Below are 25,230 nucleotides of genomic sequence, written 5' to 3'. Positions count from 1 at the left end.
CAGTGTTCACACCAGAATGTACTGTGCCTTAACATGTTTGCATGAGTTACTACATTAGAGTTCTACATGCTAAATGGAATTGTAAATGCATTAATACAAACCTCCGCCAATGTAGTTGAGAATTTATTTGCATTTGTTGCTTGCATTTGCATTTTCTTTTGGTACAATTGGACCTCCTGTTGGTATGATGGAAACATCTCTACAAGGTCTCTGTAAGCTTCATACTTCTCAGTTACAGCTTCCTTTATAATTGAAAAAAATATTAAGCAGAATTTTAGTATCTAAATTTAAAACCAATGCTTGGAAAGGGGGAGGGCTGGTAAATCTGACATGTTTAGGAATTTTCAAAATGGTGGCAAATTATTTTTCCTGAAGAAATTTGATATTGAATTTATTTATAGTTTTTTTTCTTATCTGTGTATAAGATTAAAGATTGAAATCAGAAAAAATACCAATGAAGGACAAACTGTCATATTTGTATACAGTACTTCCAGTTAACAGAGTTCAGGTTACCTGAGACTCCGTATTATTCGAGGCGCTGCCAGGGGTGCCCCTCCCCCCTCAAGTTCGAGAGGAGAGGGAGTGGGAGGAGGGAGCGCCCCGCGATCGCTGCTGCCTAGAAAGGCGGACCCTCGCCCCTTGGGAAGCACCCCGCGAGCATTGCTAGGCAGCAGCGATCATGGGGCACTTCCCTAAACCGGACTGCCGGGAGGGATAATAGGGCCTCCCTATTATCCAAGCAGTTTGGTTATCCGAGATTGGGCCCGCCCCTTTATCTCGGATAACTGAAACTCTACTGTACTAATTCAACCATAAAATTTTCATAATACATAAAGGTTCACAAATCCACCCATCGCTTTATTTATATCTTGCCTTTCTCCCATGCTAGACCCAATGTAACTTACAAAAAAACCCCAGAAAATACAATTAAAACACATAGGAAGCTTTTCTGTTTATGCAGTACCATTGCTTAAATCGGATTGCCAAAAGATGGTAGTTTACACACTGGCAACTCTTGCAATGTGCTACCTTTACAAGATGTTTGGAAACTCCAATTAGTTCAAAATATAGTAGCAAATTGATTACAGGTACATCCAGGAAGAAAACATCATACCAATATTAAGATCAGTCCAGTGGTAGTCAATCAGTTTTCAGGAAAAATAGTGTTATTAACTTTAAAGCCCAATTGGGTTTGGGCCCAAGTTTCCTGCAGGATTTTCTCCTCCCATACAATTTGTTCCATACATTCAAGTCCTCTAGATGTTTATTCCAGTCAGCCAAAATCTGGCTGGCAACTGTCACCCAGAGGACATTTTCATCAGCTGCCCCAAAACTGTGGAATGACCTGCCAGAACAGCTCTCACAGCTAAATGAGCTGTCAGAATTTAAAACACAATTAAAAACCCATCTCTTCCAGCAGACTTACCCAGTCAATTTTAAACTTTGGATTTTAAATTATACATCCTATTAGTATTATAGTTTAACCTTTGTATTAGGTATTTTAATATATGTATTATGAGTTTTATATAAGTATTTTATGGCAATGTGTTTTAACTGTGCTGTACCCCAATTTGAGCCGTAAGATGAGATGGGTAACAATGATGATTTGACTCACTTCTGAAGCTGCTAATAAATAAAGGTCCAAATACAGTCTAGTCTCACCTTCTCTCTCTTGATTTTCTGAATTTTCTGTTTCAAACGCTCTCTGCGATTAATCAGCTCTTCTGGAGATTCTGCAATCTTTGACGTCAGTTGTTCTTGTTCTTCTTTTAGTTTACATATGACCAATTTTAGCTCATTCTAATTCATAAGAGACATAATGAAAAGCTCATCTTAATGTTACACCATTTTAAGTTTCTTGTCAGGAAAAAAATCTGTTGCTTAAATTAGTCTGTCTCACATACACAAGCCCAATCAATGTTAATGGAATCCTCTCTGCTCAGTAAACAAAATAACTTGATTTGTCAAGGTATCTAAAAGAAACCCTCCACCTTTCTGCAAATTCTTTGGAAAGCAGTAATAATACATAGCTGTTTTGTTTGTTTCTTAATTTTCAAATTCTAGGTCAAGTCTGAGAAATAATTCTCATTTCTATGAAAGCTGCATTACTCAAGACTTTATAAAGCACATACAGCTGAATTCAGTCATTTAAACCTTCAAATATTTCGGTTGCTATGAGTTTTTCAGGCTTTATAGCCATGTTCCAATAGCATTCTCTCCTGACGTTTCGCCTGTATCTGTGGCTGGCATCTTCAGAGGTTCTGTTCGCAATGAAGCAAGTGGAATGTGTATGTGTGTGTCTACACACACACACCTGTGGAATGTACAGGATGGGTGAAAGAACCCTTGTCTGTTGAAGCAAGTGTGAATGTTGCAATTAGCGAGCTTGAATAGTATTGAGTAGCCATGAAGCTGCAAAGTCAGTCAGTGAAGGTATCTGCATAAGGAAGCTGATGAAGAACCACAGCTTACAATCTACAGATGCACCAAGAAAATTCGACAAATGTGACGTTCAACAAGGGATAAGAGGGATCCTCTAACCACTGCAGGAGTCTACCGTATAGCTGTGAACAAATCTACATAGGGACCACCAAACGCAGAGTCCAGACACGATTCAAGGAACACGAAAGGCACTGCAGACTAATCCAACCAAAGAAGTCAGCTATAGCAGAGCACATGACAAACCAACCTGGACACAGATTATTATTTGCGAACACAGAAATTCTGAACCACTCTGACCATTATGTCAGACTACACAGAGAAGCTATTGAAATCCACAAACACACTGACAATTTCAACAGAAAGGAGGAAACAATGAAAATGAACCAAATCTGACTACTAGTATTAAAAAAAAAAAAAAACACCGTCAAAACAGTAAATATTGAACACCACTCAGAAACCGGCAAACTCTAGACAATAAGCAATCAAGGGCCAGCAAACACCCCCTAAACAGAAGATGCCTCCAGGCAACAAAGCCCAGGCTACCTCTATGCAGATACCCTCACTAATTGACTTTGCACCTTCATGGCTACTCATGCTATTCAAGCTTGCTAATTACAGAATTCACACTTGCTTTAAACAGACAAGGGTTGTTTCTCCCACCCTGGACATTCCACAACTATAGATATACACTCCACTTGCTTCATTGCCAACAGAACCCCTGAAGATGCCAGCCAAAGATGCAGGAAAAACATCAGGAAAGAATACTACCGGAAGTTGGCCATACAGTCCAAAAAACTCATAGCAACCTATTGATTCCAGCATGAAAGCCTTCAACAACACCTCAAATAAAGCCTTCAACAAAACTTAGAAATTAAGATAATGGTGTACTGTACAGACGTTCTATAATTATTTATTATTTTAATACATTATCTCAAGAGTGGATAAAGTCAGCACTTCTCAGGCTATCTGATATACATGGGGAGGCAGCATTTTTCTCAATGTGTCAATGACTACCGTGTTTCCCCTAAAATAAGACCTCCCCAAAAAATAAGACCTAGTAGGGGTTTGGGGGGATTGCCAAATATAAGGCCTCCCCTGAAAGTAAGACCTAGCAACTAAGGCTGCAGGAGAGTTCCATTGGGAAGCATGGCTGCAGCACTCATACACACCGGAGGGAGGGAGGGAGGGAGGAAGTGCTTGCTTTCTGTGCCTCCCTGCCTTGCCTTACCTTGCCTGTCCCTCAGCCGCGGCTTGAAAAACCTTCCGTGGCTGCTGCTGCGCTGCCGTTTCTTCCTTCCGAGACAAGGTTCCGTCCTGGCCATGCTCCCTTCGCCCCCAAGGCTTCTGATTGGCTCCTGGAGCCAGGGCAAGGGAGGGTGGGAGGGAAGGAAGAGGGCTTGAACACCCTTTCCACTCATCCTGCTCCTTCAGCTTCTTAAAGGTACAGGACGTATTGGGATTCTCCTCTCATCCTTATTCCTATCCTATGCCATGAAACTTATTATTTTATACTATTATTTTATTACCATGTTATCATCATATTCTGTTACTATTATTATATCCCATTATTATATTATCCTATTAATATATTTTATATCATTATATTATATTTTTCTATTATTATTATTATTATATCATATTATTATTCTACTAGTATTCTATTATATTTTCATATTATTATATTATTATTCTGTTATTATTATATTCAATTTTATATTATCCTATTAATATATTTTATATCATTCTATACTATTATTCTATTATATTATCATATTATTATTTTTTTATTGTTAGCATATTCTGTTATTATTATATTCCATTTTATATTATCCTATTAATATATTTTATATCATTCTATTCCATTCTATTATTCTATTATATTATCCTATTATTATATTATTATGCTATTCTGTTATTATATCCCATTATTATATTATCCTATTAATACCATACTATTATCATATTCTGTTATTATATCCTATTATATTATCTCATTAATAAATTGTATATCATTATATTATTATATTATCATATTATTATTATAGTATATTATATTATTCATCATTCATGACTACACTGAAACTAGAATAGAGAAATCAGCGTGGAAACCTTGTGAAACCTAAACTGCAAGAGGTACCATAGATTGTTGTACATGTAAATAATGGTAGTAACAAGAAATTCTTGATAGGATTCATAGTTTGTCTGGTTATGCTGGTTTGTGATGACAACTACTTTACAGTATATAACAAATATTCATTTTGTTGTTCAACAATAAATGTGAGCTCTTCTTCATGGAAAAATAAGACATCCCCTGAAAATAAGACCTAGTGCATCTTTGGGAGCAAAAATTAATACAGTAGAGTCTCACTTATCCAACACTCGCTTATCCAACGTTCTGGATTATCCAACACATTTTTGTAGTCAATGTTTTCAATATATCATGATATTTTGGTGCTAAATTCATAAATACAGTAATTACTACATAGCATTACTGCATATTGAACTACTTTTTCGCCCAAATTTGTTGTCTAATATGATGTTTTGGTGCTTCATTTGTAAAATCATAACCTAATTTGATGTTTAATAGGCTTTTCCTTAATCCCTCCTTATTATCCAACATATTCATTTATCCAACATTCTGCCGGCCCGTTTATGTTGGATAAGTGAGACTCTACTGTATAAGACCCTGTCTTATTTTCGGGGAAACAGGGTAGGATACTTTTTACCATGGACCACAGCACTGAACATCATTAGTTCAGGGGGCTGAAGTGTTCTCAAGGCACCTTAATTACTAAATGCCTCATTTGAAACTATTACAGTACATTATGATTTTACAAATTAAGCACCAAAACATGTTATACAACAAATTTGACAGAAAAAGTAGTTCAATACGCAGTAATGTTATGTAGTAATTACTGTATTTACGAATTTAACACCAAAATATCACAATGTATTGAAAACATTGACTACAAAAATGTGTTGGATAATCCAGAAAGTTGGATAAGCGAGTGTTGGATAAGTGAGACTCTACTGTATTCCCATCAACAGAAATTTTGAATTGGCAAATCTTAGAATCAGAATTGGAAGTGACAAGTGCCATTCTGTCCAATCCCCTTCTGCCATGCCAGAACACACAATCAAAGCAATCCAGACAGATAGCCATCTAGCTTCTACTTAAAACCCTCCTGGAGATACCACCACGCTCCCAGGCAGCATATTTCACTGCAAAACAGCTCTTGCCATCAGGAAGTTCTTCCTAATTTTTTGAAGTGGAACCTTTTTTTCTGCAATTTGAATCCATTGCTCCATGTACAAGTTTCTAGAGCAGCACAAAATAAACTACCCCACTCCTCAATATGACATCCTTTCAGGTATTTAAATATCATGTTCTCTCTCATCTTAAGGGAATTTGAACATGGTACAAATATGGAGGTGGTTTTAAAACAACATTCCTATTTGAGAGTTCTCTACATTGTAGATACATGAAAACTACATCTTTTGCACATCATAGTTATACTTAATTTTACTGTTCAAATCCTGTTGAGATTTACTTACTAGATTTTTGGTTTTTTCTGCAACTTCCGTTCTCTTCTGGTGGATCTCTTCTTGAAGATTACTCTGTTAGAAAAAACAAGATTTTTTGTCAGCTAAGAAAAATGACAAATGATTCTATATCAGAGAAGCTTGCATTTTTTGTCAAATGTATTTCAGTTTATGCGGTCTTTTAAAAGAAAGCTACAGAAAGACAAGTGAAGTGACTGGCTTGAGCTTGAAGGAACTGGGGGCGGCGACGGCCGACAGGGAGCTCTGGCGTGGACTGATCCATGAGGTCACGAAGTCGGAAACAACTATGCGACTGAGAAAGAGAGAGAGACAGAAAGACAAAATGCTCACAAAGTGACCATAAAAAGAATAAATGTTGACACTAGAATAAATCTTGGCGTGAATAATAGGCTATAAAAGTATTAACATGTAAAAAAATGATTAAGGTTAAGATTAAGAGGGGCCAGAGCGAAGAAGGGAAGCAAGGAAGACAATTCCACCTTGTCTCCTGTGCCATCAGTTGGGGGCCCCTCCCGCCAGTAACAATATAGTACTATATAATACTAATATTGCGCTATGCTAATAATATAATACATTGTATACACATATAATATTGAAAATATGATAATGTAATACAACATAATGCTAATAATACAATATAATAATCTTAATTATATATTATATATTACATGTAATATTACTAATAACATTACAGTATAGTGGTACAGTAAAATATAGTAATATACAATGCTAATATGCTATGCTAATAATATATTGTATGTACATATAACTTATAAGCCGCTGTGAGTTCCCTTCAGGTGAGAAGAGTGTGATATAAATGTAGTAAATAAATAAATAATCTCATTTTTCATTTATACTCCACCATTTTCCTGGAATGCAAGGCAATTCAAAAATTAAAACAATACAATATAGCCAAAAACATGTAATAACAAACATGCTCACCCTGGCACTTTGAAAGCCACTGATACTACTGCCTGCTAGCAAACATGGGAGGATACTGAACAGAGGAAAGGACAAGAAATAAGCTCCTCCTTGAAAAAAAATACAATCAAAACCTTTTTACAACTTATCCTGAATAAGACATGGACTTTACTGATCTACAAAGTAACAGTAATTCAGAGATCAACCTTTCCTATGTTAAGATACTGCCTATTGGACAGAAATTGCTAAACTAGACTAACTTTCTGCATTAAATGGATTTTAAGACACACACACACACACCGCTTTTTCTCGATAATCTTGGTTGAGTTTTTGCTGCAGCTCCTGAATATCTCGAGAGAGTTCCTTGAATTCTTCTTCTTGATCTGGAGGAACAGTACTAAATACACAAAGAAATGAGATTGCTATGAGCACAGAAGCACACAGTTACACTTTAATTATTCGTTCCCTTATTAGAAAAACTCACTTTTTGATGGAATTGTTTTACAATTTGGAGAGGCAACACATTTCCTCTGAAGTCCAATATTATTTTGCATTACCGAGAAAACTGATATCACATTCTGCATTTGTTGGAAGCAAAAAGGGACTGTTTCTTTAAATACAATGTATGCAGATCTTATATGGACAAGTTACTTAGCTTTAGCTACAATTGTACAAGTGGTCATCTGTGTGCTAACACATTTTATAGATTACTAGCTGTGCCCGGCCACGCGTTGCTGTGGCGAAGTCTGGTGGTATGGGAAATAAAGTATTGAGGAACTGGTGGTAGTTAAGGTAAAGGATAAAGGTTTTCCCTTGACATTAAGTCCAGTCATGTCTGACTCTGGGGGTTGGTGCTCATCTCCATTTCTAAGCCAAAGAGCTGGCGTTGTCTGTAGACTCCTCCAAGGTCATGTGGCATGACTGCATGGAGTGCCGTTACCTTCCCGCCAGAGCAGTACCTATTAATCTACTCTCATCTGCATGTTTTTGAAGTTTAGGGTTAGCAGAAGCTGGGGCTAACAGTGGGGGCTCTCTTCACTCCTCCAATTCAAACCTGCGACCTTTTGGTCCAGAAGTTTAGCAGCTCAGCGCTTTAACATGCTGTGCCATCAGGGGATATTATTTCCTAAAGCTTGTGAATATACAATATTTTTGAAGTATTTTTTGTCTGTTGGAGAGAAGTATGAATGCTGTAATTAGGGGAAATGATTAACATGTAATGGCCTTACAGGTTCAAAGCCTGGCTGTTTCCTCCCTGAGTGATCTTTTTGTTGGGAGGTGTTAGCTGGCTCTGATTGTTTCCTGTCTGGAATTCCCTTGTTTTCAGAGTGGTGTTGTTTGCGATATTTTATGTGCTTCTACTGTCTGTGGCCCTCGGAAAACAGAGGATTTGCCAGACTTTGATGATGGGAATAATTTGTTGGGAGGTGTTAGCTGGCCTTGATTGTTTCCTTGGTGGAATTCCCAATTTCACTGCTTTCAGAGTGTTCTCTTTATTTACTGTCCTGGTTTTAGAGATTATATTGTTCTGTATTATTCTACTACAGTAATTATTTCATATTACAGTAGAATCTCACTTATCGAACATTCGCTTATCCAATGTTCTGGATTATCCAACGCAGTCTGCCTTTTAGTAGTCAATGTTTTAAATTCATTGTGATATTTTGGTGGTAAATTTGTAAATATAGTAATGACTACATAGCAATACTGCACATGGAACTACTTTTTCTGTCAAATTTGTTGTATAACATGTTTTGGTGCTTAATTTGTATAATGATTACCTAATTTGATGTTTAATCGGCTTTTCCTGAATCCCTTCTTATTATCCAACATATTCACTTATCCAACGTTCTGCCAGCCTGTTTATGTTGGATAAGTGAGACTCCAACACTTATCTGTATATTTATAATCTTATATTATCTGTTTAGAACTGGATTATATGAGGCCCCTTCTACACAGCTGTATAAAATGCACACTGAAGTGGATTATATGGCAGTATGGAGTCAAGATAATCCAGTGCAAAACAGATAATATAAGATTATAAATGGGTAATATAGCTGTGTGGAAGGGCCTTGAGTCTACACTGCCTTATAATCCAGTTAAAATCTGATAATCTGTATTTTATAGGCAGTGTGGAAGAGGCTTAAGTGAGGCCTAAGTCTACCTGTCCTCTAGGCTGAGTGGGTTGCTAGACCAAGTGGGCGGAGCTTAGCCTTCTAACTGGCAGCAATTGGATAAAAACATTTATCCCTCTACCTCTAATTAGGACTTTATTTTTCTTTTCTTTTTGTTGTATCAACCTAGAGGCATGGATGAGGGGTTGTGCTGTCAATTTTCTAGGTTGTGGGGTGTTTAGTTTTTGTTGTTTTGTTAGTCGCCGGGATTCCATCACTCTTTTATATATATAGAAGATGGAGATAGGGCTGGGTTCAGATGTAGTCATCAGGGTTTCAGGAGACTTGTGCAGAGATCCCCCATATCTACTTCACTAATAAAACTCCCCACAATAATTACCATATTTACTCAAGTCTAACACTCATTTTTTGGCTAAATTATATTGCTAAAATGAAGGTGTGTATTAGATTTGATGGCATATCAGAATTGCGCAGCTACACTCTGCATACAGAGTAAGGAGAAGCAGTGGTGGTCGTGAAAAAGCTGGTGGGAAGGCCAGATGGAGGGGTGTGGCTTCCCATCAGCCTTTTCACTCTATAATTCTATTATTCTTGTGACCTTGCTCTCAAATTAGTTTTGGTCATGGAACAGCCAAAGAACTGAAGTAGATAATAAATGATAAAGGAAATTTTCAGAATTCAATCAATAGAAAGCTTACTCAAGTTCCTTCAGCTTTATTATTCCATCTTCCACTGCCATCTGAAGTCGCCGCTCTTTCTCCATAGCTGCTTTCTGGAAAGAAAACAATTTGTATAATATGCAATTCAAACTAACATAAAAACATGTAAATTGTAGGGGGGATAGGGAAATACGATGTACAGATTCAGTTTTATCATACTTACTGTATTATTACAAGTGTCTTATTTAACTTACTACAGTACATGGAATTTTATTAAGTTGTATCAAGCTTTGTTGTTTGGTTTGGTTCAGTGATACGGCCTAGGGGCTAATCAATAAAATGTAATTATTATTTTAAAAAAACACATACTTAAGTCTACAAAACAAATTGCTTTTTCAGTTTGCTTCATCACTAGAATACACTTAGACTCTGGCAGTTATTGCCCCAGTTTTCAGGAGAAAATGCTGCTAGAACATGGCCATAAAGACCAGAAACCACACAACACCCCAGTGATTCTGGCTGCGAAAGCCTTCGACAATATATTTCAATTTATTTCACTGCAAGATTTTTCTTTGCCTAATCTGAATCCACTGATTTGAGTTTTAGTCTCATGAAGAGCAGAAAACAAGCTTGCTCCATTTTCCCTATGAATCCCTTCAGATTTTTAAAGGTAACTATTGTGGTCATTTATGTTTTCTTTTCTAAGGCATTCTAGGACTTCTTTTCTAGACCTTCTAATCACCTTCCTTTAGATCCTTTCTGAATTGTGAGAACTCCAGACGAATTTCCGAATTAAAAGACTTGACCAGTCATCCAAGCAATACAGCATGATTAATTTAATGAAGATTAAAAGTTGTTCTGAAGTTGAAAACTTACGTGTGTGTTTTGGATACTCAAGTAAACGTCAAGACGTGATTCACGGAAGGAAAGAAAATTAATTATGCCACTCAAAAAACGAACTGTCCTCTTTGTTTCTAAAACAACACAAAATAAAATGCTGTCAGGAGACCGATTTGCAAACTTAGAAGATTATATTGAGGTTGAACTCAAATTGCAAGAGCAATTCTATCAGATAGCTGTTGTACAGTAACTCATAAATTATAAAACTGTTTAATCTTTATGTTCCACAATATAAAATCACTTTCAGAAAAGATTCACTGGGAACTGCCCACAATTTTTTCATGCATTCCTAATGGCATACCAAGATATCAAAGGGACTAATCTATATTCTAAGTAATCTAAGTAATGGCCAGGATCTACTTCAGTGGAACCTTTACTCATTATAATACCAACAGAAGTTTACTCAAGTAAGGAAACATTTAAGATACTGTTTCTAAACAACTGATTGAGCTGCAGGGGAAATGGAAGAGAAAAAAGGTGCAAGAAAGCTAGCATGGTGGGCATGACAATGTATCTTCTTTATTATACATAGTGAACAAAACTAACATAACTAAGTCATGTGTTTATGGTTAAAGATAGATATAGAGGAAAATGTGGCAGGTGGGGTGGGGAAGGGAGGTGGGAGAAAAAATAAAAAATGAAATGAGAATGAACTTGTAAAGGTGAATAGATAATATAGAAACACTTTACCATAATGTAAGCTCATAATAGACATTTATTATGTGCTCAATTATGTTATCTCGCATACAATAAAAACATTTTAATGTTACTATATGTGTATATATTAAAAACTCTCTCAATAAGTAAAAAAATGTATTTAGCTACTTCATTAGCAACAAATGCAATAAAGTGCACTCAATTTAAAAGGTATAACCTAACATATTTACATGTTTACTCGGATTTTAACATATTCAAAAAATATTTTTAAACGCATCTCAATTGCACGTACATTATATTTAGAGGCAAACCATGAAACTACTGAACACGTGTATACTAGGGCTTATTTTTAAAATAGGGCTTATATTTCGAGCATCCGCAGAAATGCTGAAAAATGATGATAGGCCTTATTTTGGGGTAGGTCTTCTTTTTGGGGAAACAGGGTATTTGCCTTGTAGCCACTGGCAGTAAGGATCTTCACTTCTCTGCAGCTGAAGGAGCAGATTGGCAAAGGAAGCCTATAGCGCTCCATCCCTCACGCTCAGTTGGCACACAGAGCACAGAAATGCTGAGATGCTGCATTAAGGGATGGCACTGTCTTTCTCTGCCTGCATTTGACTCATTGTCACTAATTTTGATAAACAAAACATTTCTTTATAAAAGCAAACTTTTTATCTCTCCTTAGAGAGGAAACCACAGATATCAAGGGAAGTCAAGCCGCAAAAGTTCATATAAATTGGAATCAAATTATTCCTCCCAATTCAGCACTACTTCCTATATCACTACAGCTACCTAATCCTCAAGAGCAACTTTCCTAGGAGCTACAGGAGGAAGAACAGATCAAAAAGCACCACTGCCATGGCGAAGTTCTAATCACACAACTCTTAATCCTACCCCTAGTTTCCCAACATTTAACAACCTAGCCAAATGCAATAGCAATGCTACCTTGCTAAAATTGCTGAGTTAGAATACTACTGCACTGCAATTGATTACATTGTTTGAAATTTTTATTTTAAATATTAGAATTATCAATTGGAAAGACAGAGTAATAGGGCCCTTCTGCACTGACTCACCAAACAGGCTTGATCCAGCATCCCAGCTGCCAGACCAAGTCCACTTGGCAACATGATTGGGATTCCCTCAGCCATCCTGGGCAGCCCTTCTCCATGTTAGGAATCAGCTCAACTGTCTTTACATCCCCTAACTCCAAAGAGAACCTGAAGAATCTTGGTGCAGGATTCCAATTTCCCCCAAGTTAGCTTAAGTTTGGGGGGGGGGGGGGAAGCTATGTTAAGATAGATCAATCCTATTCCCTTCTGGAAAATTCCAACAAAATGTTTTATCAATCCTATATGACACCGGTTAAACTAGCCAAAATGCAGCCACAATTAAAAAATACTTGCTGGAAATGTAAACAAGCAACAGGATCATTTTTCCATATGTGGTAGTCTTGCAAGAAGGCAAAAAACTTTTGGATTGAGATCCATGAAACTACTGAAAAAATATTAAAGCTAAAAATACCTATGCACCCAGAAACATTCCTACTAGGAATAAGTGACAGATCACTGCTGAAGTCACACGATAAACTCTTCACCTTGATGATAACTGCTGCGAGAATCGTTTATGCACGAGCCTGGAAATTGGAGGAAACACCAGAAATGGAGGAGTGGATCATGAAAGTGGCAGAGGTGGCTGAGATGGTCATTCTGACAGGATATATCCAGTCAAAAGACCCTACAGAGTTTAGGAAAGACTGGGAGCCCTTCAAAGGGTTCTTAGAAGGAAAAATTATTTCAACGTGGGGGTTTCAAGTTTGACTATTATAAAAGCTAAATTTTCATCACATTGTTTAACTTCTTTCTGAAGAATGTCATGATGAAGAATTCTTTGGAACTATTTGATGTGACTTTATTTTCTTTAGTACATGTATTATGGCAGAATTATTGACATGTGAACGTTAAGTTTGTGCTCAGAAAAGGTATTATGTGCAGTTGTCAAGGAAGGGAAGGGAAAGGGGGGGAGAAGGAAAAAAAGAGGAAAAAGAAAAAATTTTTAAAAAAAGATCAATCCTGTTCAGGACTGCTACAGGACTGATCTAGTGTCACACTAATCTAAATAGTCTGTGTAGATGTGCACTTAGGAGAATTTACAAGATTTTCTGCCCAGATTTCAAAGTTTTCCATGTAGTTTGCTTTAATTCTCTAATTTCTATGTAACTGGAATCACTTTTCTCCTTTAATTCTTGTAGAAATATTTTGATTGTCATGATAAGATTTTTCCTTTAAGGTAAAATAGATGTAATGTGTTTATGTAATGTGCAATGTCCTTCCTTGTGCTGTGTGTATGATTGCTACTCCAGCATGACTACGAAGCTAAACTGCAACAGCAAATTGTAAAACCTATGAACAAGGCAGGTTTGTTTACATTAGTTGTTGCCTTCAGGAACATTGAAAGCAAAATGTATGTAAACCATGTAAACCATGTGTAGAGAAGTTATGTGTTAAACAGAGATTATTGATATGATTTTATTTATTTGTTTGTTAAAGAAAAAAAGAGTTCTATATTAGCAAGGAAAAGCCTAACATGGAAACTAGCTGGAAGCAGCATTTGGTAGGTTGCCATGGTAACACAGCTTCCCTTGGGAGAAAAAGGGGGCGTGGCTAAGTTGACAGAGTATATTCCCTCTTTTTTAAAAGGAGTTGCTTTGAGGGTTTAAAAAGGACAGTTGCGGTTAGGTTTTGGAAAGATTAGGAGCTGTGGAAATCAGCTAAGGATGGCAGCTTATTGTTCACGCAGGGGAAAGGCTGGTTATATAAGTTGACCGGGTGTTTTATTTACTGTTCGAAGAGAAGTTATTTAAGATATATCCATTCAAGAAAGACTACATTGTAACTTAAGATCCTGAAACGTTTATGTATTGGAACCATACGCTTATGTACAAATAAACTTGAATTTTGTTATTGTTCACAAAGATCAATCTCCTTGCCTCTCTGTAAGCCTGAAAGAAACCCATTACCTCACGTTGGTGGCAGTTACCATACCTATCTATATAAGTTACCATACTTTTATATATAAGTTACCATCTTTACTCATTTAAACCCATCAGTTCGGTTATCCTTCCTTATCCCCTAAATCCTCCCTGTCATACATTCACACATCCTCCATCCCTCCCTCTCACACGCGCGCACATCTCCTCAATTGGAGGCAGCAGTGGGATTTAAAAAAAGGATTTCCCCTGCCTGAGTGAGTTTCACAAATTGGGGCTCTCTTCACCATGGTAACTAAAAGTCAGTGAATTGGTCCTTGGCAATAACTAACATAAGGAAAAATTGAAACCAAGACACAATACAGCTGAACACAAAGGTCAAGTTAATGCTTACTTGGATGTAAGATATCAGACATCTGGAAGTCATGGACACGGCAGAATGGTAAAAATCGTTCCCTGTCAAAGTTGTATAAACATTACTTATTTTGGAAATACACTTCTTGTACCATTTGTTACTGCACAATTGAAAGAGTATTTGTAACATTTCACTAGACACAAGAGCAAATCACCCTAACAAATGTGGTTTTGTGCGATTGTATATGTGCCTTGAAGAGGAATATTCAGAGGTGATTTAGCCAACTCCTTCCTCTGAAATACAGCCTTCAGAACATGAAGTCTCCTATCTTACAAGATCTGGTGTCTATATACTACTCAGCAAATACATTATAGATTGCAACTTTAATCAAATGAGTCAAACATCTTGAATCAGATCAATTGGTTTTAGCTTTAAACAATTAGTTCAACTTTTTCATCTGTCAACATGCAACATGCACATTTCAACTTCCAATCTTTTACTCATATTGGACAGCCCCACTTTCATTAAAGGTTGATTTTAGATACAATTGGGAGGAAAAGAAACAAAACGTCATGGGTCCAAGATGGCTAATCAGCAATGTATTATAAGGTTTCAAAAAAGAATTGTGCAGACTATTCAAACGAACATTTACTTCAATTCTAAAGGAGAAAAAAAACAGAAACAAAGTAAAACACAAGAATAGCATTAATACCAAAAGGTCAGGCTTGATAAAAGTGGGCAATCATAGACCTATCTCCCCGTTTAAATAAGAATTACAGTGTTCCTCACTTAAAGTGGGGGTTAGATTCTAGGACCACCCGCAATAAGTGAAAATCCGTGAAGTAGGGACACTATATTAATTTTGATATTTATACATTATTTTAGTAGTTATACACTATTTTATCAATTGTGTGTTGATAAATCGCCTCCTTCTCCTCCCGTTGCCACTTGGAATCCCTTTCTCTCCCTTTGGCTTCTCATTCCTCCCTTCCTTAGGCTGTAAATTGTAATTGTTTATGATTTAGAGTTTATTGAAAAACCGCCTGACAGCGAATCCGCGAAACGCGAACCGCAAAGTAGTGAGGGAACACTGTATACACTATTTAGCTTCACCTTTGCGGAAACACTCAAAAAGGCGCTTCAAGAATGGATTCATCAAGATCAAAATGGCTTTCTACCTCAAAGGCAGCTGAGATGTAACATGAAGGAAATCATAGAATATTTAGAGCATCATAATAAAAGGAAAGCATTATTAATCTTACTGGATGCCCAAAGTGTTGGATAAACTGAATTGCAAATTCTTCGTAACAGAAAATATATATGGTGTGAACACTTACACAGCAAAGATAAAATCGATTTACAATACGATGTCCATTTACAATGGACATTTAACAAACTCATGCAAAAAGGGAATAAGACAAGGCAACTCACTTTCCCTGCTATTGTTTATCCTTCTCATTGGAAATTTTGAGTACAGACAATTGCAGGAAATATATAAAATAGATTTAAAATTATTTAGTTTTGAACAAAAAAATAAATGGTTTTGAGTTATAATTACATGCTAATGATGACATTGAATGGAAGAAGCCATTAAAGAAAGCATAGTTTAGTGGGCACATAATTTTGCTTATAATATAAAATTAGAGAAATGGAAAAGGTGAGGCAGAAGGGATTATAATTTCAATATTATTCAAGAGCATTTTTACAAAATGATTAAATGCATTGAATTTCCCCTAACCCAAAATATAAAGAAAATATAAATAAAGGAGGACATAAATGTGAAGTTCATGAAAGGTCCAGTCATACTACCATATGTAGTGGAACTGTAAAGGGTTTAAAAACGTGGAGACAAATTCATAGGATAATCCAAGAAATTCTTAAAATAAGAATCAATTTCAAGCCAGAACTCTTATCACAAGGACTACTGGATCATGAGAGGATATTGCAGTACAGTACATGTTAATAACAACAATTATATATGCTCAATTATGGAAAAAGACAGAAATACCAACAATAGAACACTGGACAGTGAAGATGTGGAAACTAAACTAAACGGACAACCTAACAACTTTGTTAAAGGATAAATCACTAAACACATTCTTAGAAGAATGAAAATCTTTCTTTCAATATATATTTGAATGAGAGGAAAATACTTAATTTAGAATTTGGAGATGCAATCTATTGAGATATTAATTTGGTAATGCAAAGACAAGTGGAAGTAAATAACTTGCTGGATATAATATGGAAAAAATGTTACACTGTAAAAAAGCTGACCAAAGGAATACTGAAAATCTTTTAAACCTAATGTATGTATATATTTGTATATTTTAGATTTACATTTAGATAGAAGTGAGATGTATATTGGTGAGATAAACTGTGTGGTTATGTAAATGCTGTTCAAGTATGTTTATATGTATTTAGAGGCATTGTTGTTTTCTTTATTTGCATCTTTTCTTTTAAAAACTGAATATAAAAAGGGGAGAAGGAAACATCAGAACACTCTACTTCCAAATTCAGCTATGTGCACGAAAGATTTAAGCAAAAATATACACCTATATATTCAAAAATATATAGGGGCCAACCAAGGGCAAGATGGATGGATGGTATCCTTGAAGTGACTGGCTTGACCTTGAAGGAGCTGGGGATGGCAACAGCCGACAGGGAGCTCTGGCGTGGGCTGGTCCGTGAGGTCACAAGAAATCGGAAGCGACTGAACCAATAAACAACATATACCTCATATTTCCATTATCACCCAATTGTCCAAGTGGTTTCTAGCACATTGAAAACAATCACAAAAACCACTCAGTGTTCCCTCACTACTTCGTGGTTCACTTTTCGCGGATTCGCTGTTTTTCAATAAACTCTAAAATACTATTATAAATCATGAAAAATTACAATTTACAGCCTAAGGAAGGGAGGAAGGAGAAGCCAAAGTAGCCCAAGCGGCAATGGGAGGAGAAGGAGGTAATTTATCAACACACGATTGGTTGATAAAGACTTAAAATACTGTATAACTACTAAAATCATGTATAAATATTAAAATAAATATAGTATCCCTACTTTGCGGATTTTCACTTATTGCGGGTGGTCCTGGAACCTAACCCCAGCAATAACTGAGGGAACACTGTAAATAAAAACATTAATTACATAGCACAAACGCAGGTTAGGAACTCCTCAACCTATAGATAAATTTAGACCAAACATGTCTTGACTTGGTGGGACAATGCCAAGAGAAAAGATGCCAAAATGGAGCTTCTGAAACAGAGATTCATAGTCTAATTTCACTATATCAATAATATATTCAATATAAAGCATTTCTTGCCAAAATGAGAATGTATTGATCTGTGTAAAATAAGTTAAAGTTTTCTCTATTACATGGAAATTTCCATTACAAACCAAAATCAGAGAAAATGAGAAAATTATTGCACTTAATACAAATTCAAGACTCACAGATTAACAAACAGATTCCCAACAATTAGGAAGCCTTCAAAGAGCTGAGGATATGCAGTTTCAAATGTCACTGGCATCTAAGAAAAAAAGTATAACTTAAATGAAGAAACATTTACATGCTTTCTCCAGTCAATTATTTGGGAGTAGAGATGAAGGTATGTGTGGCTGTAGAGAGAACTTTCCCTTAAATGTCTGAATCTGCAGTTATATGTAACAGGAGATATTTAAGAGTTCATTCTGATGAGCAATGTTCATGTCCCTTGGCACTGCAGAACAGCGCAATGCATTATGTCACAAGATGTGTTCTGGCAAGCACTTCCTGGAATGACTAGAACTGGGGTCCTCAAGGTTTAAGCATATGGCTAGTTCATGGTCCCTCAGACTGTTTGGGGGGGGGGGGGGGGCAGACTAGTTTGAAAAAAACTTTAATATATTCCTATGCACACTGCACATTTCTTACTTGTACTGCAAAAAAACCCCACAAGAAAACAATCCAATATTTAAAATGAAGAACCATTTTAACCAACATAAACCTACCAGTATTTCAATGGGAAGTGTGGGTCTGATTTTGGCTGATGAGATAGTCAAGTTAATTAGGATTGTTGCTGTTGTGTGCCTTCAAGTCATTACAGATTTAGGACGACACTAAGTCTAAAGTTTAGGGTAAGATCCAGGTAAAGGACCTTGGAGGGCGACATCCTGCCCATGGGCCTTAGTTTGGGGACCCCTGGACTAGAACAATTATTCTGCAGTGCGGAAGGAAGTGATCAGACTCTGGTAAGTGAAAAAGGGGCTTCTCAAGTCAAGAAAACCAAATGAATAGAATTCTCTAAAGCCCTAGTCTGACAAGAAACCCCAGCCCTGAAATCTGGAATGGAGGCAAACTCACCATTTACCCGCTACTCCTAGGGTCCTCTAGAGATCTCAGAGGGTGTTGTCATTGTGCAACCAGCTACTACAACATAGCTAGATGATCATTAGCTGCCTCCTGTCCCCCCAACTAAATCTCATGATGAACTTAAAATAAACACTTTAGTCTAATAGTCTAACATTTGTTTACTTATTAGTTTTTTTTTAAAAAAGTTTAATTCTATCTTAGTATTCATATTTTGTAGGCTTTTTAAACTTTGGAGTCCAATTCAGAGAGAAATATGTGATAGAATAATAATAATAATAATAATAATAATCCTTTCAAATTAGCACTGATTCACCCCTTCTCTTCAATAGATTCTATAATACCAGCTATAATAATATGCTGCGATATACTAAAGACTGCAACATATTGCAGCCTAAGCCTTCATGGATCAGAATTGCGATAGCAATTGAGTTAGAAAATTCCCACTGATGTAGTTGGCAACTGGCCTTAGTCCTGAAGATGCCACAAGATTCTTCAATGAAAGTGATGGAATTACAGTAGAGTCTCACTTATCCAACACTCGCTTATCCAACATTCTGGATTATCCAACGCATTTTTGTAGTCAATGTTTTCAATATATCGTGATATTTTGGTGCTAAATTCATAAATACAGTAATTACTACATAGCATTACTGCGTATTGAACTACTTTTTCTGCCAAATTTGTTGTATAACCTGATATTTTGGTGCTTAATTTGTAAAATCATAACCTAATTTGATGTTTAATAGGCTTTTCCTTAATCCCTCCTTATTATCCAACATATTCGCTTATCCAACGTTCTCCCGCCCCGTTTATGTTGGATAAGTGAGACTCTACTGTACCAATTTTTATTCTGGATTCAGAAGTTCTGTCTTAGTGTATACTTACCATGCAGAAATTTTCTGGACGGATTCCATATACACTTTGTAAGACTCTCATGAAGATCAACTGCAGCAGTTCAGTCTAAAAAAGGAAGAAATATTGAGTTAGTAAAACAAACCACATTACTGCTGTATTTTATCGACTCCCATTATCTGGGAGTTCTGATGCAAAAAACTGCATTGGACCAAGGCAGCTCTAGTTTCTGAGATACGGTTATCATAGTTTTCTATGGGCAAGCAGATGGCAACTGGTAGATGATATATGTTCTATATCTCAAAAAATTCAGCTGATGGGGGAAACAGGTGCCATTTTTGGAATCAGCAGGTCAAATATACCCTGAAACAGGGCTAACTTATTAGGCGCCAAAATTTGTGCTGGCTAGTGTTATGTTTAAATCACACGGATGAGAAGATGTAAACCTTTTATTCTCAGAAAAGAATCAAATATTAAATAGGGTAATAAAGTGTGGAGAAAAAGATTTTAAAGAATTAGAACTTTTATTTAATTAGAATTTAATCTGGACAGTAATATTTAATATGGACAGTTATATCATAGAAAAACAAGGTTATCAACCCAATTTTGTTGAGACTATAAAAGTATCAAACATTAGATAAATGAGAGCTTGAACTCACACTGACATGTGATTTCTGGATGATGGGAGGAGCAATTCACAACATATGCAATTATCTCTGTGTCAGCAACTTGAAGGAGGACTTTGTTTTGTCAAACAGACCTGTTCAACAATATGGACATTTAAGAGTAGCCTGAAAGTTAGAAAAAATGAGGTTTTGCTACCAGAGTGGGCCTGATCGCTTCTCCAGCCATCCAAAATTTGCAATTCATGGTAAGTACAACCTCTCATTCTCTGAATGACTTAAGAAGCAATTCACAACATATGGGTTGCACCCAAACCCGATAATTTCCATAGAGGGATCTGATTGCTGATATTCTTTAGAACCACCTGATGAACTGTACATCCAAAGCAGCCTTGGACTTATTTATTTTATAATGCTTTGTGGGCATTAATTGTTCCTTCCATGTAATTCACATATTTCTGTCACTAAAAATGATACTTGCAGGGCTGTTCATGCTGCCATTGATCTTATGGAATGTGTCCACACATTTTTAGGCCTTTGAGATCATACAGTCTAGATCTCTGGTGTTGATTAAATTCTTTGACAACCAGCCATTACCTTAACATTTGGAAATAAATCAGTTTTGGAAAAGGTTTTCGCCTCAGTTCCTGTCAGCAAGAAGTTGCGGACATGTGCAATAATTTCATTTTCAGAGTATCTTGGGAAAGTACAGTGATCCATTCTGTAAGAGAACAAAACATTAGAGAACGGGACATTCGACAATGACATCATACCACACATTACTATGTGTTAACTATGGAAGGGGAAAGAAAGTCCACTTTGGGAATGGATAATCATCCAAATGGGTATGGTAGGAATAAATCAGTGAATTCCCGATCTCTTTTTGACCAGGGACCACTTTGATTTTTTTTGTTATTAGCAGGGACCACAAGGTTCAAGAATAATAAACAGTGTTAAATCTAAAAAAATAAACTTTAATCAAAACTTTTAAGCATTCACTATTATTAGAGTACTATTATAATATAAAAAAGAACATTTAGAACAATAAATAGAACAATGTGGTTTGCATCAATGTGATTTTTGAGCATGCATCTTCTTTACAAGTTGGGTAACCCTGGGGCTAATATTATTGCTCAAAGCTACACGCATATCATCACATTCAATCAATTCCTGGACTTATTTTTAATTACCAGCAGAGCAGAAAACACTTGTTCACATAAATAAGTTGTGTAAAAGAGCATAAGATAGCACAAGGCAATTCCTCGAATTTTAGTATAAAAATTGTTTTACACCAAAACCCCTCAAGAGAATCAGATCAAAATCACATGCAAAGACGTTCTTCCCTGGGTAAACCCTCTGAAATCCATGGGGTCACCATAAAACCCAGGCTTGCATTTCTCTTTTTTACATACAGTATTGGAAGCAATAAAAAAAACACTGGAAGGGAGAGAAGGAAGCCAGCAGTCAAATATGAGGGGGTATCATACTTAAGAGAAGGAAGAAGAGGAAGAGAAGGAGGGGGAAAAAGGAGGAAGAAAAGGACAAGAATGAAGAGAAGAAACAAAAGAGAGGGGAGGAAGAGGTAGAAGAATAAAGGAAGAAAAGGAAGGTGAAAGACAAAAAGTAAAAGGAAGAGAAGGGGAAGGAGAAAAGGAGGAGGAAGAGAATGAAGAGAAGAGACGAAAACAAGGATGATGAGAAGAAGCAAGAGTGAGGCGGTGGAAGAAGAAAAGGAGGAGGAAGGGAATGAAGAGAAGGACGAAGAAAGGGGGGAGAAAAAGTAAAAGAGAGGGGGAAGAAGAAAGAAAATGAAGGAGCAAGAGAAAAGTAAAAGAATGGGAAGGAGAAAAGGAGAAAAAAGAGAGGGAGAAAAAGAAGAACCAAGTAGAAGAGGAGAAAAAGTAAAAGGAAGAGAAGGGGAAGGAGAAGAGGAGGAGAAAAAGAAGAGGGAGAAAAAGTAAAACGAAGAGAAGGGGGAGAAAAGGAGGAGCAGAAGAGAAGGAAAAAGGAAAAGAAAGGAAAGGAGAAAGAGAATGAAGAGGAGGAAGAGAAAAGTTAAAGGAGAAGGAGAAAAAGAGAAGGAGAAAAGGAGGAGGAAAAAAGAAAAGGAGAGGGAGGGGGGAAAAGTAAAAGGAAGAGAAGGCGAGGAGAAAAGGAAAAGAAGGGGAAGAGAAGGTAAAAGGAAGAGAAGGGGAAGGAGAAAAGGAGGAGAAAGAAAATGAAGAGAAGGGGGAAGAAAAAAAAAGTCAACGGATGAGAAAGGGGGAGCAAGTGGAGGAGAGGCTGCCCTTCCTCAAGGAGACCCAGCGCCCCTCTTTTGGGCCTTGGGCAGGGAAAGAGCGAGCAAGCGAGCGAAGGAGGGGCCCTTGCAATGAGCTGCAGCCCCGAAGCAGGAGAGGAACCCGCTTCCTTCCTTCCTTCTTACCTGCCTGGGCTCCTCTCCAACGGCGGTGTCTCCGAATGGAGGGAGGGGAGGCAGCCGGGCCGCGCCGCTCAGACTCCGCCCCCTTGGGAGTTGGACTCCCCGAAGACCCCCAAGCTTGCCTTTGCTTTTGGGGCAACTTAATAGAACTGAGATAGAATTCACACACAGTGTTAAATACAGATTAGAATTGTAAAGCTTCCGACTTTCAAACGCCTCCACTCCACTGACTGAAATACTTGAGGAAAACTCCTGACAGAAGAGACTCTCCCGCACGCACAGCTCCGCCCGGCGACCAAACCTCCCAAAACAGAGGGCGGCCAGGCGCGAGCATTTGAAATGGGCGGGAACCCCTCCCCTTCTGGCGGCGCGCGCTGACGCCCGAGTCGGGCACGCTTCGAGTTGAGCTCGGGCGTTTCCGCCACTTGGGTGGGAGGAGCAGGAGCTCGCCTCTCCTCTCCAGAGATCCGAATGGACTGCACTGACTAAGGCAGGCGTGGGCAAACCTGGGCCCTCTTTCCAGGTGTTTTGGGCTTCAACTCCCACCATTCCTAACCGCCTCAGGCCCCTTCCTTTTCCCCCTCAGCCACTTAAGCGGCTGAGGGGGAAAAGGAAGGGGCCTGAGGCGGTTAGGAATGGTGGGAGTTGAAGCCCAAAACACCTGGAAAGAGAGCCCAGGTTTGCCCATGTCTGGACTAAGGACTCCCCAAAAGTACTATTATCCAGGAAGGGATGAACTTGGGTTCCTGCTTGGAGCTTGGGTCCACATTCCAGTTTTTAAACCAGGCTTGCTGCCTGACCTCTACAGATGCCAGCTAAACACTGGAACTAAACTGGATAAACTGGCTAAGTGAATGAACCCAAAGGGTGCTCACCAGTGCGTCTTCTTCATCCTGGAAAGAAGGGACGAGTGGAGTGCCATAAACAGAGTCCTGTCCTGGGCCTGGTTCAGTTCAACATTAATGACTTAGACCAGGGGTCCCCAAACTAAGGCCCGGGGGCCGGATGCGGCCCATCGAAGCCATTTATCCGGCCCCCACGGCAACCATCATCATCATCATCATCATTATTATTATTATTATTATTATTATTATTATTATTATTATTAACATTGAGGCTGGGTGGCCATCTATCAGGGGTGCTTTGCTTGTGCTTTTGGTGCACAAAGGCAGGAGGGGATTGGACTTAATGGCCCAAAGAGTCTCTTCCAACCCTCTTTAATTATTATTATTATTATTCACATTGAGGCTGGGAGGCCATCTGGGAGGCCATCTGCTTTTGGTGCACAAAGGCAAAAGGGGGTCGGGCTAAATGGCCCAAAGGGTCTCTTCCAACCCTCTTTGTTGTTGTTGTTGTTGTTGTTGTTGTTATTATTGTTTGGTGGCCAACTATAGTCCGGCCCTCCAACGGTCCGAAGGATCGTGAACTGGCCCCCTGTTTAAAAAGTTTGGGGACCCCTGACTTAGACGAAGGGCAAGAAGGCATGATCATCAAGTTTGCAGACCACACCAAATCGAGAGGGATAGCCAATACTCCAGAAGACAGGAGCAGAATCCAAAATTATCTTCACAGATTAGAGACATGGGCCAAAACTAACACAATGGAATTCAACAGGGACAAAGGTAAGATACTCCACTTAGGCAGAAAAAATGAAATACAAAGATACAGAATAGGGGACACCTGGCTCGATAGCAGTAGGTGTGCAAAGGATCTTGGAGTCCTCGTAGACAGGAAGTTGAACATGAGCCAATAATGTGATGTGGCAGCTAAAAAAGCCAATGGGATTTTGGCCTGCATTAATAGGAGTCTGGTGTCTAGATTTAGGGAAGTCATGCTACCCCTCTATTCCGCCTTGGTCAGACCACACCTGGAATACTATGTCCAATTCTGTGCACTGCAATTGAAGGGTGATGACAATCTGGAATGTGTCCAGAGGAGGGCAACTAAAATGATCAAGGGTCTGGAGAACAAGCCTTGTGAGGAGTGGCTTGAAGAATTGGTTGTATTTAGCTTGCAGAAGAGAAGGCTGAGAGGAGACACGATGAGGGCCATGTATAAATTATGTGAGGGAAGTCATAGGGAGGAGGGAGCAAGCTTGTTTTCTGCTGCCCTGGAGGACACAGAACAATGGCTTCAAACTACATGAAAGAAGGGGATTTAGACTGAACTTTAGGAAGAACTTCCTCACTGTGTGAGCTGTTCAAGCAGTGGAACTCTCTGCCCCGGAGTGTGGTGGCGACTCCTTCTTTGGAGGCTTTTAAACAAAGGCTGAACAACCATCTGTCGGGGGTCCTTTGAATGAGATTTTTCTGCTTCTTGGCAGGGGGTTGGACTGGATGGCCCACAAGGTTTTTTCTAACTCATAC

At 37.9% G+C, this 25,230-nt stretch overlaps 1 protein-coding gene across 3 annotated transcripts in view; it reads right to left on the bottom strand.

Annotated features, from left to right (window-relative positions):
* Positions 1–23,201, bottom strand: part of nuf2 (NUF2 component of NDC80 kinetochore complex) — a 31,114-nt gene extending 7,913 nt beyond the window's left edge. The window contains exons 1-11 of one of the 3 annotated variants that reach the window (XM_003226719.4): positions 22,868–23,201; positions 21,040–21,163; positions 19,853–19,927; positions 18,070–18,146; positions 14,659–14,720; positions 10,598–10,695; positions 9,761–9,834; positions 7,228–7,324; positions 5,998–6,060; positions 1,663–1,800; positions 102–242 (exon numbers count right to left, since the gene is read on the bottom strand). In XM_003226719.4, the coding sequence (XP_003226767.1) occupies positions 102–242; positions 1,663–1,800; positions 5,998–6,060; positions 7,228–7,324; positions 9,761–9,834; positions 10,598–10,695; positions 14,659–14,720; positions 18,070–18,146; positions 19,853–19,927; positions 21,040–21,162 (948 nt within the window). In that variant the 5' untranslated portion in view covers position 21,163; positions 22,868–23,201. Of the gene's footprint in view, positions 1–101; positions 243–1,662; positions 1,801–5,997; positions 6,061–7,227; positions 7,325–9,760; positions 9,835–10,597; positions 10,696–14,658; positions 14,721–18,069; positions 18,147–19,852; positions 19,928–21,039; positions 21,164–21,632; positions 21,655–22,867 lie in introns of those variants that run through there. The other 2 variants (XM_062977817.1, XM_062977818.1) reach the window with 2 other exon arrangements.
* Between the last annotated feature and the right edge of the window lie 2,029 nt (positions 23,202–25,230).

This window comes from Anolis carolinensis, chromosome 4 (genome assembly GCF_035594765.1).
Source record: "Anolis carolinensis isolate JA03-04 chromosome 4, rAnoCar3.1.pri, whole genome shotgun sequence".
NCBI lineage: Eukaryota > Metazoa > Chordata > Lepidosauria > Squamata > Dactyloidae > Anolis > Anolis carolinensis.
Note: the sequence above shows the minus strand (reverse complement) of the source record. Positions and strands in the feature narration are given on the sequence as shown.